The following is a 10,536-nucleotide window of genomic DNA, read 5'->3' as shown; positions in this document are numbered from 1 at the left end:
ATGTACTGTATCAGTGGCAGTGGTGGAAGAGACAGACAGACAGACAGACAGACAGACAGACAGACAGACAGACAGACAGACAGACAGGCAGGCAGGCAGGCAGGCAGGCAGGCAGGCAGACAGACAGACAGACAGACAGACAGACAGACAGACAGACAGACAGACAGGCAGACAGGCAGGCAGACAGACAGACAGACAGACAGACAGGCAGGCAGGCAGGCAGGCAGGCAGGCAGGCAGGCAGGCAGGCAGGCAGGCAGGCAGGCAGGTAGGCAGACAGACAGACAGACAGACAGACAGACATGAAACACAGGACAGATGCAGAAAAAGATATACAGCTATAGGACTAGGAGTAGCAAATAATACAAATAATAGAAAATAAAACACGAGCCGGCCAGATCATAGCTTACACACACACACACACACACACACACACACACACACACACACACACACACACACACACACACACACACACACACACACACACACACACACACACACACACACACACACACACACAGGGAATAGGAAAAGAATAGCAGAAAGCAGGTATACTGCAGATCTCTTGCTTGGCCCTCAGCACTTGGGACTGTCTGGGAATTAGAATGGTAAAACAAGAGCTTTGAGCAGGCGTAGAAATGTGAACTAAAAGTTTTTTAACAGTCATAATTACATAATTAACAGTCATCATAACAGTAACAATACAATGTAACTTATACCATTGGTTCTCAAAGTGGGGGGGGGGGGGGGGTACCAGGGGGTCCCATAAGTAGTTTATATAGCGTCACCATCATTTTAACCACTTTAAATACTTTAGCAAAATAGCAGATCTACAAGCTCATAGCGCGGCACTTGTTGCTGTCAAAGGTCATGTCTCACCTAGACACAGGATATGACACAGATTTTGACCTGATGAGCAAGGTTCAATTTATCCCCTGAGCAAGCAGGCCGGCTCTATTAGCTCAACGGTAAAAATTCCAGCACTTGTGCATGAACCAGGTTCAAATACAGGGTAGAAGAGGAAAGTTACACAGTGCAGCTTTAACCACTTTCGGCCCTAAAATGTCTAGATCTGCTATTTTAAAGATTTTTGTACCTCTGAAAACTTGTGAAATGGGACATTCTGCATAATGAGTACTTTTACTTTTGGTACTTCAAGTATATTTTGATGCCAATACTTTTGTACTTTTACTCGGGTACATTTTGAATACCGGTCTTTGACTTGTAAGTATTTCTGCAATTTGATACTTTGACTTCTCTTACACCACTGCTCCCATGGTAACTTGGTCTCGGGGGAGGGGGAATGGTTTAAGATGACCATGGTTATTATAGTGTTGAATTTTTCATTAGTTTTGAATTCTAATTTAGTTAAAATTCCAGTTTAGTTTTGAGGGTTTTTTTAGGCTTCATTTTAGTTTAGGCAACCTTTTTGACATGAAGTGCCATGTTTTTATTTTCTTGATAGTCAGTGTGCCATATCAACATTAAATTCAATTTAATGTTCAATTCAATTATTATTCACAAATATTTCCAACAGATATTTATTAGACTCAGACCAATAACCCCACCTCCCAGACTCCCTCCCCGTCAGAGTTCAGAGTTTGAATGAATGAAGAATTGTGTGCAGGATGTAACTTGCATACAGATGTGGGGGGACTTAATTTAATTGACTAAATGTTTTTAATGTACATATATATATGTTTTTTTTATTTTAAAAGAAAACTCCTCCAGTGTGCCACTGATCACCCTCCCCTGTGCCAATGTTGACACATGTGCCCAATGTTCCCTTCAACCTTCATATATTATATGAAGGTTGAAAATGGGTGAATTGCTCCTTTAAGTATGGCACTTGAGTACATGTACTTAGTTACTTTTTACACCATTGATCAGTGGTTTGCGCAGAGGCAGTAGTATAACTGTGACATTTCCTGTGGTGGACATTAACTAAGTACATTACTCGAGTAGGCATACTGTATTAAGTAACCTTTTGGAGTATTTATTATTCATAATTTTCTTTTTCAAGCTGATGACATCTCTCCACTACATTTCAAATAGAAACAGCACTTTTGACCACTTTCACCACACTATATCAAATATTGCGAAAATAGCCATTCTAAAAGCTCACAATGTGCCACGCTGCGACGTGTTGTGAGCTTGTAGATCTGATATTTTCACTTTTTTTAATATTTCTGAGCATTTCTGAAAATGTGCTTCGCGGCTTTGTACTTTTGAATATTGAGTATTTACTTAAGTATAGGCCTATATGCTTTGTCCACCACTGCGACATTTCTTCTCTGTCTACAAACACTAGCCAGAAAAACAACTACTCTGTCAATATTGATGTGGAGATCAGCTGGAATCTGAGAAGAAAAGGCTTGAAATTCTGGCTCAGGTTTTGTCAAGAAAAGAAAAAAACACCTACAGCAACTACAGTGCTATTAGGTGGGCTTAGTTCAGTGGTGGAAAAAGTATTCAAATTCTTTACTTAAGTAAAAGTACCAGTACTGCAATTTAGAAATACTCTGTTACACGCAAAAGTCTTAGAATTCAAAATTTACTTCAGTAAAAGTACAAAGGTATTGGCATCAAAATGTACTTAAAGTACCAAAAGTAAAAGTACTAAAATCTTTGAAAATAGCAGATCTACAAACTCATGAGCTTGCAGATCGGCTATTTTCAAATAGCCTATGTATAATACAGGGCTAAAGTGGTTAATGTATGTTTCATAATATCATAATTTATATCTGAAAAGTAACTAGTAAGAAAGGCAAGGAAAACAACGATGCACTGACCTGCCTCATTTCACTGATTTCATCGTGCCAGCCGCTCCAACAAGTGACCGAGTGTGTGTGTGTGTGTGTGTCTGTATGTCCGTATGTATGTATAAAAGTACAACATTTGCTTCTGAGATGTAGTGGAGTAGAAGTAAAAGTATTGAAATTTGGATTACTCAAGTAAAGTACAAATACCTCAAAATTGTACTTAAGTACAGTACTTAAGTAAATGTACTTAGTTACTTTCCACCACTGGCTTAGTTGTGACATGACTAAACCATGCAGCGTTCACTTTACATGATGACTACAACCCTGACAATGAGACACATTCCTGAAGGTGTTTTATTTTTAAGCAGTTTAAAGGTTATCTTATCCTGCATTCCGAGCCTGAATGCTTCTATAATGTTGTTCACTCGTTCCACAAATGTTTGGATTCATTCAAGACAACAATGAAACTTTAGTCATATTTTATCTAATTTCCAGGAATATGCACTTGAATTATTTTGTTGTTCACTTCCTCCCTGTGAACCCCACATTTAAGTGTGTGTGTGTGCGCACACATGCTGAGCCAGCCTGTGTGTGTGTGTGTGTGTGTGTGTGTGTGTGTGTGTGTGTGTGTGTGTGTGTGTGCGCGCGCATGTCTTTAAGTGCCAAATGTGTCTCCTGCAAGTGTTTAATTAGTGTAACTGGTTGCATCTTTGTGTTGCAATCAGCTGCAGCTGTTGTTGCCGTGCTCATACAAACATACGGACATACAGACAAACACACTCGGTCACTTGTTGGAGCGGGTGGCACCGCTCAAAAAAAAAAACACAAAATGTGAAAAATATTCTGGGATTGACTACCTTGGCCTCTTGGCAGCGTGCACAAGAAATCTGCCGCTGGTCGTTGTAGTAGTGGTTTGCGAGATTAGCCACGGACATGATGAAATCAGTGAAATGAGGCAGGTCGTGCATCGTTGTTTTCCTTGCCTTTCTTTCTCCTTCTTCAACTCTCAACCGTAACGCCCGGTCACTCTGTCGCCTTGAGTCCTCAGATGCAAGGACAGAGAGCCCTCTGTGTAACCGGACTGTGTCCTCCTCAGCTGAGTTCAAACCCGGAAGAGGACTCGATGGCATACAGCAGCTTGTTTCTCATTAGCTGCTGGTCGCAGAACTCGGGAAGCTTGAGCAGGTTCATGCAGGTGCTGGATGTGGGCAAGCGCTCCGGGTCACGACCCCCGTTGTGGATGCAGAAGGCCGGGTACAGTTCCTTGAAACCTAGCAGTGGAGCTCTGGAGCAGCTGGTTACAAACCTGAGCAGCTTGCGCTTCTCGTCGTCTGTAAAGGATTCCACGACCTCCCAGAAAATCTGGATGACGGGGTGAGTGGCTGAGTAGCCCCCTGAATAGTTTGTGAATTTCTTAAGGTCCGAAAGGGAAATAGGCACGTTAGCTCCAGATATTAGCAGCTGGATCTCCTGCTGGTCAAACATGCGCAGCCACTCCAGGCTGATCACATTGGCCAGACCCTGTCTGAAGGCCAGACAATGGGGCCTGATCTCCTTGTTCAGCCTGTAGTCGGCCACCAGATGGATGTATTCTATGCGGTTGGCTGCGGACACTGGGATGTCCTTCCCTCCTGCTTTCAACTCCACCACCTGGGTTTCTCCCAGGTAGTTGTTGTCCACGGTGAAATTAAGGCCCAGCTCCGCCATGTCGTCCTCGTAGCTCTTGAGAAAGAGCAGGTTGCGGTACATCTCCGGGTCCAATGAGGCGAGGTGGTGGATGCCAACATTGGCACTGGTGTCCGGCAGTTTGGACAGGACGAAACCGGCGAATGGCAGCTCCACCAGCATGCTCTCATACAGCGCCTTTCCCAGCATCCTGCCCAGAAAGTAGTAGTGACTCGTATAAGAGTCTCCAAATAACATCTTTGCGGCAGGGTTGGGGTAGAGCAGGCCCTCGTTGGTGGTCTTGAAGAGGCCCCGGTTGGGGTTGAAGCCCGACTTGAGCAGCTCATTGAGGAACTCCCTCAAAATCCCACTGCCGTCAATCCCTGCCTCGTCCAGACCATGGGTGTTCAGGAGCTGTACTTGAATCCTCTTCTTCAGGTCTGCCTCGTTTTCTGGAGAAAGCTTGTCGTAGGCATCTTCATAGATGTAGTTTCGCCTGATGGTGATGAGGTCCCTAGGTGCTATCCACCCGTCATGGTCCTGTTTTTCCGCATAGATCAACCTCTGGATGATCTTGACTCGCTCCTCAAAGGCAACCACAAAAGGGAGCTCTGTGAGGATGGCTAGGTGTCTCTCCTCAGACACAGACAGCTGCTGGGGCTCCAACCCAACAACATCAAGTGTTGACCGAAGTGGCCCAATGTTCCCCATCGTCCGTGGTCTCGATTCATGTCTAGCGGAGGGGACATACCGCTGGGTGACCTTATCTGCAATGACGTTGGCTTCATTAGAGAGCCAGTGACCCGCAGGGCAGAAGGGTTGTCTGATGTCACAAGCCTTTACCATCTTGACCAAGTTAGCGATTACCTTGAAGAGCTGGGCCCAGCGTTTCTGTTTGGCTCGAGCACGTTTCTGAACCGGGTAGGTCAGCTTGATGATGCCTAGGCAGACGTCTCTGAGGCAGCCAGACAGAGTGACCAGCTCGGATAGGGTGAAGGGCATCATGGACGATTGGCTCTGGCCTTCCATCTTGTGGCCAAATAACTCGCTGTCGTGCACGGAGATGAGCGAGTAGCTGAAGAGGGAGCTGAAGAGATAGAAGATGGGGATGATGCGGTCGGAGTCCTCCAGGGACATGAAAGAACCTCTAGAGATCACGTGCAGCAGCGGCACCGTGGCGCCAGCGTTCATTTCCGTCGTCATGGACGTTATCGAGCGCCACAGATGCCTCAGGAAACGTGCGTTGAAGGCTAATCTGTACAGAAGTCTGACTTTGGGCAACCTGAGGCGGTGCTGCACCATGAGGGTGTTGCAGATGGAAGCCATCATGGTGAAGACATCCTCGCTGGCAGAGTCCCTCCACACTAGGCCGAGCAGGGCGTTGGTCTGCTCCTTGGTGTAAAGCTTCTGGATGCACTTCTTTGCGATCAGCTGGACAGAAATACAGCTGTCGTCCTGCTCGGACAGAGGATGGAAGCCGGCGTCGTCTTCATCCTCAGAGTCGCTACTGACCTCAGGCCCGTCTCTGCTCCCCGACACTGGCAGCAGGGGCAGCAGAGTCCCCAGGGCCTGCAGGTACAGCAGGAGTCCCTCCTCTGATAGGGAGCCTAGACAGCTCTCCCCTGCTGAGAGAACAAAGTAAAGAAGCCATGGGGCCTGGCTCTGTGCCGCTGAGGAGGAGTCTATGGTGGACTGCAGGGAACCGAGGAACGCCTCAATGGGGAAAGAGAGATGCACATCCGACAGCGCAGGAATCAGGAAGTGAAATATCTGCTCTGTGAACTGGGCCGAGAGGAACTCCTTGGTGAAGGTGGCAAACACAAACTGCCTTGTGCCTGTTGCGCAGGAGGAGTAGGTAAAGTGCAGGGGTTTGAGGATGTGCTCCAACAGTGTGCTTGCCATTGGGACAGAGGGAGCGTCACTGTACTCCAGACTGGAAGGCAGCCTGTGGTTCACTAGAATGTACAGCGATCTGTAGTAGCCGTCTTTCTCGACCACAGAGTACAAAACCTGCTCAATTAATGACGCTACGCAGTCAGCGTCTCGAAGAACGGGAAAATAGGTTCGCTCCGAAGAAAGGATCTCCAGCATCCTCATGGAAACGGTTACATTCAAACTCTCATCCTTGGGGTTCTGCAGAAGTCGGCAGCAGAAGCCCAAAACCCTCTTGATCTGAAGCACACAAGTATCTCTCTCTGGACCTGCCAAAAGCTGCACAAACTGACTGTTGTGCTTCACCAAGTTCTGACACACCCATATCAATCTATGTGCATCCACACCCTGTCTGTAGAAGAATATGAGTTGTCTTGTTAGGGGAGCTAGACCGCCACTGTCCAAGACATGCTGCACTCCCCTTGACTGTGTCTGGCTGACACACTCGTCAAATTTCGTCCTCTGAATGACGTACTGACGCTTGCGGTCCTGATGCCCACGTATGTAGGCCTGAATTATAATGGCATTCTTCAGTCTTCTCCTTTCATCTCCTCTTTTATTTCTATTTAATAGAGACGCCTTTTCCCTACTTACTCCTCCAAGTGATATAAAGGGTCTCGTTTTGAAATCTCCATCGAAGCTGAACATTATTAGAATATTTCCATTGACTGACAACTTTATTCAGAAATTCAATCGAATCAAGCTTGGTTTGGCTGGTTCGCCTGCACGAGATCCACTGTAGTGGATGATTTAAGTAGATTTAACTGTGAATCCAGAACTCTTATATCCTTATATCCTGATGATGCCAAGACAAATAAATGACATCCTTATATGAAGATCCACAACATCTACGCCGTGACGTCACCCATTGGTCTCTGCAGACCCGTTTGGAAGCCACAATTTCATCAAATTAGCTTTCCGAATCGAATGTAACCGGAAAACGAATGCTATTGGGTGGGAAGGGGAGCGAGCGTGGGTGTTCACTCGGTAAAACCAGTAGAAGCATACCCTTCTTTATTAGAATACATTTAAGTACACAATTAAAGATAATGGGAGCATAATTTACAAAGATGTTGTGTGAAAGAAGACTTGACACTATTGATTGAGAAAATAAAGTCTTTGTGAAAAAGGTTTACTAAGGTAATGAAACCAGGTGTAAAGTCGAGCCATATTTCCATTGCATTGGATGGGATGAAATGTTTTCTGCACCCGCAGGAGGGGAATGTGCAGGAAATAGCGCCACCTTCTAGGCCATTAATTAGAACTGCAGCGTTTTCACTACTTCTGCACTGGCTTCATTTCCAATGACGGAACCTTGCCACCTGGTCTCGAATGAGACCAGGTGGCAAGGTCTCGCCTATTCCCCAAAGCATCAACCCATGTGTGAACATAATATGAATCCCTAAGCCAACCAGTCCAGAGGTCCAGTCCAGAGGTCCAGCAATGCCTAGTTAAACTGTCTGGTTGATTTGCTGCTGTCATCGTGATGAGGTCACGATAAGCTAAACCGAATGTGGCAACCTGGGTTGACCGTTATGCCCAAATATGGGGTCATGCGGGGATACCAATTTTCATCCAATCAGGAGAGATAACTCATAAGATTATTAACATATTGAATCTGATAAATGGCTTCGCTCTCCTGATTGGCTGAAATTGGTGACCCATTTGAAGTCGGAGAGACCCCTGTTACTCAACAAACACTCTATAGCAATGATTACTATCACAATTTAGGCCTAGTGGAGCTTTAAAGGGGTATGTATTATTGGGTCATTAACGCTCATGCTTTTGTGAGCACCCCAGACAGTTTTTAAGTAGCTTGATTCTTGTGAGGAGAAGGCTTCCGCACACCCGGTTCCTCTCTAGTTGGTGCGTTGGTCACAAAAAGTGTACTTCAAAAAAATCTTAATGAAAAGATTAGACCCGCACACAACTGCTCACTTTGTTCAGAGTTTAATAAAAAGAGCAACGTTTCGGTCCCTTCGGACCTTTCTCAAGGTCCGTTGAATCAAGTAGCTTGATTCAACATTTAGATATTTGATATTCCTTTGATCAGACACGCCCGGCCCTCTTTTGTGTAAATATATAAACCCACTGGAACGTCAAACTGCTTCTGGTGAGATATTGTCCTCCTCACTGATGACATCTCATCACTGATGACATCAGTTGCTGGTGTGACTTATTTGATGAGAAAGTGTTTTACGTCATGATCAATCATGACATGTCATATTATGTTTTGTCTCCCAAATGGAATAATATACAATAATGAAATTAGGCTGAGACGGACGGACGGACGGACGGACGGACGGACAGACGGACAGACAGTGGTGACTTTCTGTGGTGAGTTCTATGGTGGTTGCCAGGTCACTTGGCATTAAAGCAGTGCGTAAACAACACTTAAAGAACAAAACGAGCAGGAACAGCTTCTTCCCGAGTGCAGTGAGGACTGTCAAATAAACTGCCCCCCCCCCCCCTCCAAACCAAGTGACCTAAACTGAATGGGACTGGACTTGACTGAACATGATGATGCGTTGTGAGCTTGTAGATCGGCTATTTTCAAATAGCCTATGTATAAAATCCTAATGTAATAATTTATATCTGCAAAGTAACATTTGTAGTGGAGTAAAAGTACAATATTTGCTTCTGACGTGGGGGCCGGTTTCCAGGGGGTCCCCAGTAAAATGTGTTATAGCATCAATATCAGTTTAACCACTTTAAACCCTACACACACACAATCTTGGAGGGAAGAAAAAAAAGAGAGACGATTTGGGAATATTTTTTGAAACATCTGAACAACACAAATATTGCATGGGGGATCCTGGCACAAACATATTTGCAGATGGGGGTCCACGGATAAATGAATATTCATTTGGGGGGTCCTTGACCTTTATTGATCGTCAGTTATCATGATAGTACTGCAGTTATGAAACTACTGGATTAGCATGATGTATAGACTACAGGCTCTATGCACAGCAGCCATATTGGAAAGAAATTGGGCCTCTTCTTACTTCCTTCACAGGTGTTACCAATGATACTAATGAAGGCTCTGTTCCATTCTGGTCAGGTGCTGATATCGTGCATGTTGGCTCACTAGAAACACTCCATTTTGGTTCCCAAATGGCCCCTTATGGTGGGTGTGTAACTCTGACGGGTCCATTTGGTTCCATTTGTACACTCTCAGAGTTATGGGGGTCCTTGAAAAGAAGACAACCACTATGCCACACTAAATGAAACAGAGCCTTAATTGTATCATTGGTAACACATGTGAAGGAAGTAAGGAAGGGGCCCATTCATTCCCAATATGGCTGCTGTGCATAGAGCCTATTAACAGGTAGTACTTTACTTGAGTATAGACCAATTCATTGTTTACTAACATTGAGACTGGATGCGCAGGTGATTGTTTCACGCAATCAATTTCCAACCTGTTGTTTCGGGGTGCGCTAGTTTCAGCACATCCCAACCCCCTCTTGTGTGTTGGCTAGTGAGGCGCGTCCTAGCGAGACCTGATAGAATGGGTTTCATTCATAGAGGTATAAGGTTTCATTTAGCGCATTCTGGTTGCACGCATACTGGTTCTTATCAGTGTGACGTCGTCTGTTAAGGGGTCTATTTAGATTTGTATAACATTTGTTATACCATTAACAGCTCAGCAAATATTGTACTTTTTGACTCCACTACAATTATTAAAACTTTAGGTACTTGTTGTAGATTTTGATAATTATTACAAGACATACGTTTCACATACCACTTCAGCCCTGTGTTATTTAGTAACTCAAAGTTAATTGGATTAGCAACTCTAATATTATTACTTTTTTGACAACTGTAATGAGGTACACTAGTAACTACTAGGAATGTAATCATATTACAGTTACACAGTCTTTACCTTGTCTTAATGCTAGAATATGTATAGGCTATTATAATATAACAAAACATTAATTTACCACTTAAGCCATATGTTATATAGTATACTCAAAAAGTCGCTTCACAAAAAAAAGAAAAGGAACTTTATTAAGAAATAACTATAGTTAAAATGAACTAACTACTACAGTAACTAAACTAAACAAACACAAATATTAAAATTAAAAGGCAAAGGGTAGAATTGTGTGGGGAAACAGAATCAAGTAACAATGTTGCATAAAGGCCTTTTACTTTAGTGTATAACAAAAAAAATGTATATG

The 10,536-nt window shown here is 44.2% G+C and overlaps 1 protein-coding gene across 1 annotated transcript; it reads right to left on the bottom strand.

Moving 5' to 3' along the window:
• Positions 1 to 3,856: 3,856 nt before the first annotated feature.
• LOC311038143 (ubiquitin-protein ligase E3C-like) lies at positions 3,857 to 7,009 on the bottom strand (the record flags this gene model as incomplete). The annotated part of the gene is made up of 1 exon (XM_084047502.1): positions 3,857 to 7,009. The coding sequence occupies one exon, from the start codon at positions 7,007 to 7,009 to the stop codon at positions 3,857 to 3,859; it is 3,153 nt and encodes a 1,050-aa protein (XP_083903628.1).
• Between the last annotated feature and the right edge of the window lie 3,527 nt (positions 7,010 to 10,536).

Source organism: Gymnoscopelus microlampas, assembly GCF_963454915.1.
Source record: "Gymnoscopelus microlampas genome assembly, chromosome: 21".
In the NCBI taxonomy this organism is placed as follows: Eukaryota; Metazoa; Chordata; class Actinopteri; order Myctophiformes; family Myctophidae; genus Gymnoscopelus; species Gymnoscopelus microlampas.
This window is presented reverse-complemented; position numbering and strand designations above follow the sequence as displayed.